At 42.0% G+C, this 14,237-nt stretch overlaps 1 protein-coding gene across 1 annotated transcript in view; it reads right to left on the reverse strand.

Annotated features, from left to right (window-relative positions):
• Positions 1-14,237, reverse strand: part of LOC139199405 (uncharacterized) — a 46,872-nt gene that overhangs the window by 13,742 nt on the left and 18,893 nt on the right. Inside the window, exons 39-54 of the mRNA XM_070828471.1 lie at positions 14,106-14,195; positions 13,609-13,701; positions 13,383-13,466; positions 12,925-13,069; positions 12,570-12,710; positions 9,589-9,684; positions 8,570-8,765; positions 7,777-7,939; positions 7,570-7,664; positions 7,314-7,402; positions 4,574-4,656; positions 4,396-4,483; positions 4,188-4,290; positions 3,797-3,917; positions 3,441-3,556; positions 2,903-3,049 (exon numbers count right to left, since the gene is read on the reverse strand). Coding sequence (XP_070684572.1) covers positions 2,903-3,049; positions 3,441-3,556; positions 3,797-3,917; positions 4,188-4,290; positions 4,396-4,483; positions 4,574-4,656; positions 7,314-7,402; positions 7,570-7,664; positions 7,777-7,939; positions 8,570-8,765; positions 9,589-9,684; positions 12,570-12,710; positions 12,925-13,069; positions 13,383-13,466; positions 13,609-13,701; positions 14,106-14,195 — 1,850 coding nt within the window. The remainder of the gene's footprint in view (positions 1-2,902; positions 3,050-3,440; positions 3,557-3,796; positions 3,918-4,187; positions 4,291-4,395; positions 4,484-4,573; positions 4,657-7,313; positions 7,403-7,569; positions 7,665-7,776; positions 7,940-8,569; positions 8,766-9,588; positions 9,685-12,569; positions 12,711-12,924; positions 13,070-13,382; positions 13,467-13,608; positions 13,702-14,105; positions 14,196-14,237) is intronic.

The raw sequence follows: 14,237 nt of genomic DNA on the forward strand, positions 1-14,237 counted from the left end.
TATGGCCAAGACCAAAGAGCTGTCAAAGGACACCAGAAGCAAAATTGTAGACCTGCACCAGGCTGGGAAGACTGAATCTGCAATAGGTAAGCAGCTTGGTGTGAAGAAATCAACTGTGGGAGCAATTATTAGAAAATGGAAGACATACAAGACCACTGATAATCTCCCTCGATCTGGGGCTCCACGCAAGATCTCACCCCGCGGGGTCAAAATGATCACAAGAATGGTGAACAAAAAATCCCAGAACCACACGGGGGGACCTAGTGAATGACCTGCAGAGAGCTGGGACCAAAGTAACAAAGGCTACCATCAGTAACACACTACGCCACCAGAGACTCAAATCCTGCAGTGCCAGACGTGTCCCCCTGCTTAAGCCAGTGCATGTCCAGGCCCGTCTGAAGTTTGCTAGAGAGCATTTGGATGATCCAGAAGAGGATTGGGAGAATGTCATATGGTCAGATGAAACCAAAATAGAACTTTTTGGTAAAAACTCAACTTGTCGTGTTTGGAGGAGAAAGAATGCTGAGTTGCATCCAAAGAACACCATACCTACTGTGAAGCATGGGGGTGGAAACATCATGCTTTGGGGCTGTTGTTCTGCAGAGGGACCAGGACAACTGATCCGTGTAAAGGAAAGAATGAATGGGGCCATGTATCATGAGATTTTGAGTGAAAACCTCCTTCCATCAGCAAGGGCATTGAAGATGAAACGTGGCTGGGTCTTTCAGCATGACAATGATCCCAAACACACCGCCCGGGCAACGAAGGAGTGGCTTCGTAAGAAGCATTTCAAGGTCCTGGAGTGGCCTAGCCAGTCTCCAGATCTCAACCCCATAGAAAATCTTTGGAGGGAGTTGAAAGTCCGTGTTGCCCAGCGACAGCCCCAAAACATCACTGCTCTAGAGGAGATCTGCATGGAGGAATGGGCCAAAATACCAGCAACAGTGTGTGAAAACCTTGTGAAGACTTACAGAAAACATTTGACCTCTGTCATTGCCAACAAAGGATTGAGATGAACTTTTGTTATTGACCAAATACTTATTTTCCACCATAATTTGCAAATAAATTCTTTAAAAATCAGACAATGTGATTTTTTTGGATTTTTTTTTTTTTTTTTCTCATTCTGTCTCTCATAGTTGAAGTGCACCTATGATGAAAATTACAGGCCTCTCATCTTTTTAAGTGGGAGAACTTGCACAATTGGTGGCTGACTAAATACTTTTTTGCCCCACTGTACATGAAAAGTGTAGTGTGATGATGATGATGATGATTTAGCATCAACATAATTTAATGTCGTTCATTGAGAAATGAGTGGGCCTTTCCCAATTTCAGTGTTCCAGTGTCTCTGGGTTATGAAACAGGCGCCTGCTTACTGAGAACACTAATGGAAGGTGAGTATAAAATGACCAATTCACGACCAGAGGAGCTTCACACTTAACTAATACTCCCACATTCTAAAATGTGGTCTGTAAATTCACGACACACAGTACTGTAATGCAGAGTGGAATTCTCTTATGTTGAACTAACCATATGGGATATATAGCCTGCTTTGGTATAAATATCATGCTATTAATAATACTGTTAATAGAAATTTTAAAATAACTTATATGCTTTCAATCATTCTCCTTAATGTGAGTGAATAAATCACTATGGGAGACTAATTTCCACTATCCAAACATGCGGGAACATCAGAGCAACATCTTGGCTGTGCTTTCAATCTTTTTAGCTATCTGATCGCTCAACTTGTCTGGGAGAAAAACTTCCAAAGTGTGGGAGCAGTGCTTAATTTGGAGCATTCACGATAATCACTCAAAATCAGCAGCGGGAGTCATATAGCAACAGTTGTATGGTCTCTCTCTCTCTCTCTCTCTCACTCTCTGTTGTTATCCTATCTGACTGTTTGGGCCAAAAGTTCTGAAACAAGTGATGTGTTCGGTCTGTCTGTCTGTCTCCATCTTCTCCCCTCTGTTTCAGTACTATAGACAGCACTGCAACTACATATGCTTCAGGCACCACTGTCATCAGGAAGTCAGTGTCTGCTTTTCATTTGTTGAAGTGAAGCACTTTAAATTTACATCCAGTTAGCATCAACTGCATCTCAGCTAGAGTTAAGAATGGTTATTAGATACACAAACTTGATTTAATGTGTCATTGGCATATAAAGTTGGTATGGCTAACATGTTATCAAAAGCATTTACTTTTATATACACACATTTACATTTATTTGTAGGAGTCGCGTTTATGTCCACCTAAAAGATTGAAGTTCAATATTCAGTCTTCTTTTAGCTTTGTATTGGTATCCATGACCCACTGAGAAAGATTACTTGTTCTTTAGCTTGAAGACATCCAACCACTGTATTTTCAACATTCTTGTACTGTATCATTAATGTGTGGGCAGCAGAACCAAAACAATGAACAAATGAAGCTAAAAATCTGCATACAGCTGCATAGTTTGGTCATAGCTGTTCTTGATTTCAGCAACCATCCATCATCTACACCGCTTATCCCTAAGGGGCGCAAGGGTGCTGGAGCTGACATTGGGTGAGAGGTGGGGTACACCCTGGACGAGGCGCCAGTAAATGACAAGGTCCACACATATAGAGACAGACAACCACTCATCGTCACACTCACACCTATGGGCAATTTAGAGTCACCAATTTAACTGCATGTCTTTGGACTGTGGAGGAATTCAGAGTGCCCGGAGGAACACACAGACTCCAAGCAGAAATGCCCCGGGTTCAATTCGATCCTGTTGTGAGGCAACAGTTCTAACCACCACACAATCTTAGTGTCTTGAGTTCACCACTACAAGCACATTTCAAAAATGCTGGTCAACATTTAAGTAGATTTGAGCTTTCATTTGTCAGAGGGGATGTAGTGCAAAAAAAGGTAAGATACTTACTGTAATTGTCAGTGTGCCGATTTTTGTTCCTGTATTGATGGTAAGCCTCGCCATGCCGTTGGCTGCGGTCAAGCCATGCACTTGGCCTGGATCGACCACAACTGGAACACCCTCTGCCGGAGTGTCATCAGGATTCACAACCTCAACCTGCCATCAGAGTCACAAACAGTTGACGGAAACAGAAAACTACAAACAGTTTTACTGAAACACATCTGATTAAGGTCAAATTAATTCAATTAGATTCATTTTTTCTGCAAACTGCACTAGCTGTGCACTAGATATTATGTCTTAGATAGTATAAAGTGATCCAAATTGTTGGGTTTCTCTTTTTCTCTGAAATCTCAACTGTTAAAATCTACCTTTGCATTATAATGAAAATACAGTAAAACATTGCAATGATAAATAATAAGAAGCATTACACAGCATATGACTTATATTTCAAGAGTGACTGTATTTCGTTAGTGAAATGTTTTCTGAGAAGGATCTTTTCAGCCATACTCTTTCTGTCAGTTTGAGTAAATGGAAGTAAGTAACTTACCGCAACATCGAAGGACATTCCTGGTTTGTAATATTTTGGGGTTCTCTTGAAGGTGATGGTGTAAGGTGATGTGACGATCTGGATACCTTTCAGCTCTGCCTCCACCATTTCACTGCCTGCGAGTTGATGCAGAAACACACACACATTTGCACACAAACTGATCACAAGATTACGTCTGTTCAGTTTCTTCTGATACAGATAATTATATCCTGATATCTTCGTTTCCTTGTTTTTACTCTCATTTTTGGAAGTTTTTATAATACTGAGAGTTGCTTTTTCTCTTTCAGCTGCTGAATACGCATCAGTCACACATGAGCAAACATACTGAAAAGACACAAACACACAGACTTTCTTACCGCTCTCCGTCAGCACACTGACAGCTACAAATATGGAACTTCCCACCAGGTCATGGATGTTTATGAAGGTCTGTGTGATGTGTTCTTTCTTCAGTGTGACCGATCCTTGACCACTCACAACCTAATGTGATATAATACACAACATTCATCTTGAAATACAGTCAGTGAACAGATGGAGGTACTTCATAGATCCATCCGTAGATAGGAATGTGACAAAAACAACTGCAGACTTCTGAATAACAAGAAATCCTAGACATGTTTTAAGAGAGTCTTGCAGATTTAGTAGCACTGTTGAGGTCCAAGCTGTAAATCACATACTGCATAGGACACACTGACCAATCAACTGGCAAACTGGTAGAAATACAGTAAAAGTATAAAAGTAAGTGCTCACCAGCACAATCTGAAGAGAACCTGGAAAGCTTTTCTTTTGACCGTCTTGCATAACCCCAAACACCACAAAGGCCCTCCCATCCACCTCTTCACCAAACAGATACCTAAAACCACCACAGAGGGACATGTTTAAGTCCACAATGAAGTAAACCAGGACAATTAAAAATGACTAACAGACTAAAAACTACAAAACAAAAACCCTCACGTACGTAGCTTTGATGTTGACGGTGAGCTCTTGACTGTCCACGTAGAAGAAGGAGCTCTGAGGCGTCAGTTTAACCTCAAAACTGGGCAGCACTGAAAAGTAAATGAGTGTTATTGTGTGTGCAATAAAAGGTAAACAGTAAATGACTGTTACAGTTGTTACAGTGATGATGAAGGACTTACCGTATTCTTTGACCTCAAACTCTGCAGAATAGCTCTGCTGTGGGTTGCTGTGGAACTTTGCCACCACTTTCCACAGTCCGGAACTACAAACACACACATGAACACATATTTCAATAATCAAGCAAATAATCTAATTATTGCTGTATTTAAAATCCAGAGAATGAAGGTAACACAGTAATCACACTTGCATGAAGTTGTTTATATCCAACACAAACTGCAGTATAAACTAGGGGTGACCCCAAATTCTCAACTATTCGATTTAATAGCAAGATCGTGATTTGACTGTCAATTACAGTTGAATCATTGTAGTAGCATTAAAATGTGGTTATGAAGCAAAGGAATATTCCATTTGGGTTATAGGGGGGTGCTGACTGTCTAGTTTTGTATAGCATTGCTGGAGAGATGAATACTTCTGGTTTCTGAGTATCCACATCTGTACTAGGTGACATCAATGGACCACCACAATATCACCATAAAAAATAATACAGCGTAAGTACTCTACCTCATGCTCTGAGCACATTTTGCTGAACTTTTTCAGCATTATTTAGCTTCAAATCCTGACCGGCCCTGCCTCACTGACGGAATAACTGACAACTATGAATACTGTGCTGCTGTGCCTAAAAGTTCCCATTCTGAATTTGGAAGCGCAGGCATCGTTCCTGCTGCTGTGTGATCACTACAGGTGTGTAACAATTAATATAAGTAAATTATTCCATTCCAGCACCTTAACGTTAAATTTGTCAGGGACTGCCCAGAGCTCAGAGGCAGCAGCAAAGCATCACTGTTTAGGCACAAGTAAATGGACCGCTTACTTGCTTGTTCTAATAGTGTAATAAAATGTACATTGCATGCATTCATACATTTCAGTTTTATACCTCTCTAATCTATCTGTGTGCACTTTATTGTTTTGTTGTGTTGTTTATATTTTTTTACCGTGGGATAGTGAGAAACGTCTTTTTCGATTCCTCTGTATGTATGGTACATGTGGAGAATTGACAATAAAGCTGACTGACTTTTTTGACTTTGCTTCCCTGTTAGTCTTGTCATCATATCTGGGAGTTTTCACTGTGGGCAGGAGAACTTCTCTATTCAACACAACATGTTTGCTTAGGTGCATAATTATAGCTGCTGCTAATTTATCACACGTGGGATGTTTATCACCAGAGCGGCCAGAGCAGCTCCAAGCCTCATAGTCATGTTCGAAACTGCATACTAATGTACTATTTATACTCAGTATGACAAATGTTTCAACTGAATTGTATTCAAGCTTTCTATGTGATTTTTTTATTGATGTATGAATGGTTTCTTAAACGACTTATTTTGAAGATTGTAGAGGCTGCTTTCAGTAATTGTAAATGTTTCCATGCCCACAGTAATGTCACTGCAGCAACTATCATGGGACAGTTAAGAAGCAAATTGTGTCACTTTTTGCTTTATTTATAGTGGGCGTGTTTTACGTTATGTTGGGGTGAGTAGTGTGAATGTGTATTTTTTTCTGTCTCCATATTAACTGTGTGGACTCCAAGGAAGAATAGCTGCTGCTATGCAGAAGCTAATAGGGACCTTAATGAACAAACAGGACAGAGGAAACTCCCAGTGGGAAAAGAATGAAACTTTTAGCTCCTGACATAAATTATTTTTGGGCAGCTCAGATGGATTTATCAGGAGGAGAGCTGCTCTACTCCAAACAAGAGTGGATATATGTGTGTGCGTGACCTTTGGATGTGTAGAAGATCATTAATTAACATTAGATCCTGACTGATATGATCAGTGTGTGTGGAAATTTAAATAATCAGTGACATTACACTGCTGTGGCTCATATGTAACTGCACACAGCGTTTCTCTTTCTGCTGAAGTTGGATCGCTGCAGGTAATTAATATTTTCCTTATCAATGACAAGTTCTCTCAGCCTCAACCCACCCACTATTATTCAGAATGTACTCATGACCCAACCCATCCGATTTGCAGATGCGTTCCCCGCAAGTGAATGTAAAACATGACCCACTCAGGACCCAAAATTTCAACCCTAGACCATTACAAGACTTTTTTCCTTTTGTGAGTTTTTCAAAAAAAAATTTGTTATGGTGAAAATCAAGGTCAATGAAGTTACCATATATGGTTTCTTGCCGGTCTGTCATGTAGCCTGATTGTTGCTGATTGGCTTGGAGACATCTTGTAGTTCTACTGCCTCATGGTGAGGAAATGGGCGGCATTTTGAACTCCCACTTAAGTCACCAGGCAGTTATTTAGCAGGCAGTATGCAGTCCATACTATCTGAGTAGGTAGTAGGCTGTAAACCCTCATGTGATTTTGAAGTTTTTCAAACACTAAATTAGCATCCATCCATCCATTGTCTATACAGCTTATCCGTCAGGCTCGCGGGGGAGCTGGTGCCTATCCCAGCTGACTTTGGGCGAGAGGCGGGGTACACCCTGAACTGGTCGCCAGCCAATCGCAGGGCCACATACAGACAAACAGACAGACAACCACTCACTCTCACACTCACACCTACGGGCAATTTAGAGTTACCAATTAACCTAATGTGCATGTCTTTGGATTGTGGGAGGAACCACAGCACCACCATGCTGCCCACTAAATTAGCAATATGGAAAAAATTATATAAAACTTAATGTGTTAAAATAAACTTTGCTAAGATTGGTTGTTTAATGATTAATGTTTTGAATGTAAGCAACAAAATGTATGGAAATACAATTTGGAAAAATTAGGATAAATTACTCACCTGACAATTTCTGGAAGTTGGTAATCTCCGGAGTGGATCCCTGATTTCAGAGAGACTGGATCAAGTGGTAAAATGATGCCTTCAGGGGTCTAATAGTAAAAACATTTATTATTTGTTATTTTGGTCATTTGTAGGGAAATGATCGACTACTTAGCATCTGTAATATTACCTCATCAACAGGCTTTGTGCTACCAGTAACAGATGATTATATAGTATTTCATTCATTTCTGATCTTACTCAGGATCAAATACAATACCACAATCTCAATGGTGATAGAAGCATCAGTTTGGGTTTCCTCATCCCTCTCTACAGGCTCCATACGGGGCGTCACTGCAAACATCCTGAAATGAACTGACACAGAGAGAGAAAAGTGTTCATTGTGCTGCTGAAGGTTGTAGGAAGGTGTATCTATGTTTTAGTCATGTGACTGTTAAACAACTGTCTTTCTTTCTTTTTAAGTCACCTTTGCTGTTGGGGGTGTAGAGGGTCTTGTCAGTCTGGATAAAGATGTACCCGGACTGGAAGGACACCAAGACGACTTTTTCCAGCAGTTGGTCAGGGAACTGAGCTTGCAGGTACACATACTGCTTCATGGTGGGATCCCTGCTGAAGTCTCCAGCAGGGATCTGAATCCAGTATGAAGAGACACAAGCAGTGTATGAGAAGCAGGATGGGGTGTATCATTTGCATAGAAAATGAAACCAAGTAACAGTAATATACTGTCTTGCTAAATAGTGAATATTACTCTCACCTGCTTTTTTTACACAGTTCTGTTTAATAGTGGGTCTCTTGGTGATGGCACAGAATGTAAGTTATCAGTAATTCAGCCGTATTGTCTTTGAATTTGAACAATAATCTACATTATATACATAATGTATATATGTATTTTATTTAAGCAAATGCATAAAAACAGTAATCCGGCCCTATCATAACAGGGCCTCATTGAAAGATGTTCTGTGTGGGAAGAACGTTCTCTACACATACAGATCACATGTGATAATAACAGCTGATTTCAGACACACTGGATCAATGAAAATATATGGGGTCAAACACAGCTGTCTGGTCGCAGAAACCATTTCACCTTTGATAATCACTGCTCCTCTCATGGATAGATTTCACCACATACGGTGCTTAGGGCATTAAGAGGTTGTGCCATGTTCACTACACCAAGGATCTTCCTGGGACTTGTCACGGACTGGCTAGCAATTCTATATGGTTGCAACTGTACACAGATACAGTAACAGTATTTCATGTACCATTATTTGTCCTAAGTCCTGAAAGTTTTTCCCACTTGTGAGGGTCACTGAAGTGGATGCCAGTCTTTTGGTTTTGGTTGGATGGTTCATCACGATGATTTCGACCCTAATGTCTTCTCCATTGCAGTCTTGACACTCCACAAAAACATTTTCTGCTGTTCCTACCCGCAGCATGTTGGGGGCAGACATCACCTTCCTGCAGAGCAACAGCCAGAGAGAAAGAGAAGGTATTCTGTTGGGACTGAGCAGAAATTACTGCATGCTGACGCAAATATCTTTTTTTTTTATTATACTAATTTCTGGAACCATAAAACACAGTGGTAGGTTACCATAGATAGTGGTTTACAGAGATATCTGTGTATGTGCTCTTAGAGAAGTGACTCCCATCCTCACACAACCTCTTCAAAATAAAGAAAAGTGCGCTTGTAAACCATTTTCAGATTTTTTTTGTCCCCTTCACTTATCCCTTTAATCATTGTGCGACCTGCAGGTTTATCTTTGGCTCCTTAGGTCCAGGTCTGTATGCTAAAGTTTCAGTTTACCCAAACTGCCAAAAACAAACCAACATATCTGCTCAGATCATGAGCTCCAGCATGGACTTCATACACAATGAGTGATCTATTGATTATCTTGATTAAGATCCAGCTCTGGATCAACACAACATTGCATCAGTGTTCTCGACTCAGTCTGATGTATCTGGCAACATGCATCTTTCTACAAATACAGTCTGACCATATTTCACCTTGACTTATGTGACATGCACTGCAAACTGGGTCACAGCCCCTCGTTATGTAAGACATGGGCAGGATGGGACTGACTTAAATCAACTTAAACGCTTTCTAAATTGGTTATAAATGCGGAGACGCCCTGATAATGTTGTTGCTCCCATTACAGTTTAACCAAGAACAATCTGAGTATCAGGAAACTGAACAAACAAACAAACTGTATGTTTTAGCTCTGTTTTCTGCGAACTAATTCAAACCCAGGGGAATGTGTAAAGGTAAGGCAGGTGAACTTACAGTGGAGCTCCATCAGCCAGAGATGTGAGGGAGGCAAAGGCCAGAGAGGCCAGCAGCCACGGCAGAGTCCTCCTCATCCTCGTACCTGATCCTGATCTGCTGTCAATGCAGGACTCTCTTTTTATCCACACTCCTGCACCTCCATCTCACTACTGTCTCACCCGTCCTACTCCCAAAGGGTTTGTGCAAACAAACACATCAACCCATGATTTCCCAGCAGCAGTTGAGAAACCGCTCAGTTCTGATGAACGTTATCTCTGCTGTGAGGAAAAACATAAGCAGTAGAAAATCAAGGGATAACCAGGCTGAACAAAGGTAAACATAAATATTCAACTGCTACCTACACACACACACACACACACGCACACACGTCGTGACCCGGGCCCACTCCCTTATTAGGTCCTTATTGGATCCCCGGCCACCAGCAACATGAATCAAACAGGATGCAGTTTAACCGTTTATTTGGCCCCCCCTCTTGGTACACTCGTCAGACCATCACAACCAGCAGACACACTAGCCAGGCAGTTCTAACAGTCTATAGAAAACACACGTGAGTAAAAAGGTTTCAGAGCATTTGCATTACAGTGGCACCGCACACACAATTCATAACCACACAGTAAAGTCACCGCAACCCACACTATGCTGCTGGCAGTGTGCTGTAACCACCTGTACACCCGTAACCAGAAGGGGGGGGGGGAACCCACACACAGATGGACAGACAGACAGATAGACAAACAAATTAAATAACTAGCTCCGTCTGGGGGGACTGGCGGCTCGCCCCTGGCCGCCCACGAGGCCCACTCCCCCAGCGGAGCAACCAAAAAGAACACAAACCCCAACCAGTCCAGTTTCCCCTACTTGGGCACCCCAAGTCCGTCCAGGGCTGCTCCTGGTGAGGCCTAATGTCCTCCCTGCATGTGCGTCATTCCAACAGACGTCCTTGGCTCACAGTAAGCAGTTCCTGTATCAGCAGTGTGGGCCCTCAGGCTGTTCCCCTCACTCAGCCAATTGCGCCTCTCGCCCAGGGGCGGTGAAAGGGGCAGCCGGACCCTCAGTGCGTGGCCCAGAACTCCCACTCTCCTGCATCTCCCAGTCTTCCTGGGTCAGAACCGGTTCTAGACAGTGACACACAGACACACACAACACCGACAGGGGGAGAAAGGTGGAGAGGGAACGGGGGAGAGACCAAGAAGGAAAAGCAGTATGTAGGCAGCCAACGAACACACACGGCCCAGAGGCACCAGTCCCTCTCCGCTGCCGTCCTGGTTCTGGTCACTCCACCTGTGCTCTGCTCTCCTCTGTTCTGCTCTGCTCTCCTCAAGTGCCAGAGTGTCTCCTCCCTTTGTCCTGCTCAGCAGCCAGCCAAAATCCTCCGCAGCTGGCTACTGATTGCCAATTAATGGGCAGGGCTGCAGGCAAGCACGCACCCTTCCCCCTCATCACCCTCTGTGGACACAACCAAAACACAACAACAACACACATCCCTGGCTGGGATGTGACACACACACACACACACACACACACACACACACACACACACACACACACACACACACTGTGTGTGTACCTCACACACTCAACAATAGCAGTAAATGTAATATTGTTCCCCCACTGCTCTCTCTCTCTCTCTGATCCCTCATCTGGACTGTGGAGAGGCCAGCTCTCCTCCCAGAATTACAGCATTTACAGGCCTGCAGCTTACTCCTCCAGCCCCAGCCTCAGTGTGGCCTGTACCAGGGCAGACCACCCTTCTCATGGCAGCGACACAAAGCCCTGCCTGAAACAAGTTTATCAGCGCCATCAGGTATGACCCAAAGTCTGCCAGCTGATCTTCAGAGCAACAGGAGCACACCAGCAAGTCAGCGCCGAGCTGCTAACTAGCCAGGAACAAAGGAGCGACCGGATTCCTCCAGCCTGCAGCCAGGACAGCAAGGACAAAGAACCACAACCCTTCTTCCAGCCTGGCTCATCAACAGGCTAAGAAACAACACACTCAAGGACCTTCTTCCCTTTTGAGGACTGGTAACAAACTCTAACTGGGCTTATATAGCATAGCATTACTGAATACATGTATTGGTTTTGATTTGTTTTAATGGTTATTGAGTTTAATTATTGTGATGTGTTGTTGTTTACTGTGAAGCTATACAGTTAAGTTGATGTTAGTTTGCTCACACAGACACAGGGTCTTGCAGGCTACTAACCATCCTCTCCTAACTTGGCACCTTTATCCTACACACTCACACAAGCAGTCTTACAAATAGGCCTCGACCGAGAGACAAAGCTAAGCTAACAGCTACAGCACATGGCTTTCCTTTGTCTGCCTCTGACCCACACACCAGGGGGTCTGGTGGTTATTTTGTAGGGAGTCAACACCTTCTGTTGTCCTCCATGTTACATTCTTTTGCCTAGCCACATGTATACACCCCCTACACACACACACTCACACACACACACACACACTCTCTCCCAGTTAGAGTTAGGGTTAGGGTTGGTAGAAGTTATTAACTTAATTAATAATCATAATACCAAATTGATAGTTTAGTATTTTATTAGACTGAATCAGTTGATTGATATAATAATCACATCACTTGATTTGATGATATTGTGTGACACTGATACATTTAATTTTATATCAGCATATAATCACAACCGATTTGAAATTTGTTTTATTCTACATTGTTCTCTCCTATACATCACTTCACTGAAATATTTATTTTAGTTCCACTTCTGGTTGAACTCCTCAAATCTTATTATACAGTAAACAGACAGTAATCACTACTTGGCTAATTCACTACATTAACCAAAAGATCATATGTATATAAGAAACAGACAATGAGATTAAGACCATTGAATTTTAATCAATACAGTGCAACATTGTAACGCTTGCAGCCCTTATCTCATAGAGCTGAAACGTTTACAGAATAAGAGTAATGCAAAATAATAACAATTTTAAAAGAACATTTTATTTTCTTGAGTTTTACTTCTGCTGACATCCAAAAAATGAGTACTGGTTCTTCATCGTCCTCAAGCCCACACAAACGGGTCTGTATTCATCAGTCTGACACTCTGCTTCTGTGGGCCAGTACTCAATCCAGGTTCTCTCACCAAGTACATACTGATACCTGAGGAGAGCAAAGTGAAAAACTAATTTGGTCTCTGTAACACGCTGGAACATAACATGGAAAAAATTCAATAGCAACAGGCATATATAATAGAGTATTAGATAGGAACACTGAATTTAGAAAACAGTGGTTAAAATGTTTATATGGAGACAATATTAGGAGAGGGATGCACACACCACACACACACACACATTCACATTAAGAATAAACTTACAACTCATTTTCGTCATCTCTGTGAATATCTTTGGATGTGCCCATGATCAGGTACGTTTTGCCGGTCTTCAAATCTAAAGACTCCCTGCAGTGTGGATAACTGAGGAATGTGCGTAGTTTACCCTCGGGACCCACATCATAACTTCCTGTAATTTGAATATAGAAGAAGAGAGGGAGGGTACTTGAGTATTAAATGCATAGCTAAATGTACAGTTGAATTAAATTGAATGCTGTTGAATCACATACGACCAGTGAAATCATGCTTCTTGCCAAGAATTCAATGAGAAATACCACTGTCATGTCTGTATAATGGCGTAAATATGAATAATAATAATAATAATAATAATAATAAATATAAAAAGTGTCAGAGCAAAGAATAATTATGTCATCGCCACCTTTGAGGCACCTTACAAGCACATCATTAGTCATCATTAGTACGTTTCAAACATAAACACCCACCTTCTTTGATCACTTCCATTACCCGCATTGTGTAAATGTCAGTGGACAAATCATCTTTAAATTCTTCCAGTCTCATTTTGTACGCTGAGGACAGACAAACCACAGATTGTTAGCCCACTTGTTCCCTTGTTTACTTGTTCCCTTAAGGTCTTACTCACATGAACATACACATCTAGTTCTTTGGATAAAAGCACTATATAAATGCTGTCCATTTACACTCCCTTACCGAAATCTATTTTAGTCTCCAATGTAGTCTCACAAATCTTGATTGTGCGCAGGTCATCGCTGATGTCGCCCTTCTTCTGCATACTGCAGTTTTCTGGAGACACACAATCGGCACCAAGTGAATACCCAACTGATGACTGATGACATGAACAAGCACGTGCAGAGGATGTGCGTGTAGATGGAGAGTGCAGCTGTATCTAGGTCACACTTTAAGTTAGTTAGTCAGTTATTCTGTTGCTAGACTGCTGCTCTGGTCCCACGAGATCCTGCAGGTGTGCGTTGCTCTTGTTTAATCTTCTCTCAGCCTCGAGTCCCCCGACTTTACAATAATAAACTGCTGCAGTCTACAGACAATACAGGGTGATAAACCCCAAACAACTGATCACTGAAGCGCAGTGGTGAAATTGTGTTTAGGCTTTCCTTCAAGAGTTTCAGATGAAACAAATTTATACTTATAGTAGATAGATCAGGACGTCAGTCAGACATCATCCTGTTTACCTTCAGCACATGTGCATTCGTCACCTCTACAGAGCCGCAGTAGCTGTCCACCTCTCCTCTCTGGGTGGTAGAACTTCACACAATGCGTTTCTGCAAGAGAGAAAGACATTTGAAAAATATAAATAAAAAATA

The sequence above is a fragment of the Pempheris klunzingeri genome, chromosome 3 (assembly GCF_042242105.1).
Source record: "Pempheris klunzingeri isolate RE-2024b chromosome 3, fPemKlu1.hap1, whole genome shotgun sequence".
In the NCBI taxonomy this organism is placed as follows: domain Eukaryota; kingdom Metazoa; phylum Chordata; class Actinopteri; order Acropomatiformes; family Pempheridae; genus Pempheris; species Pempheris klunzingeri.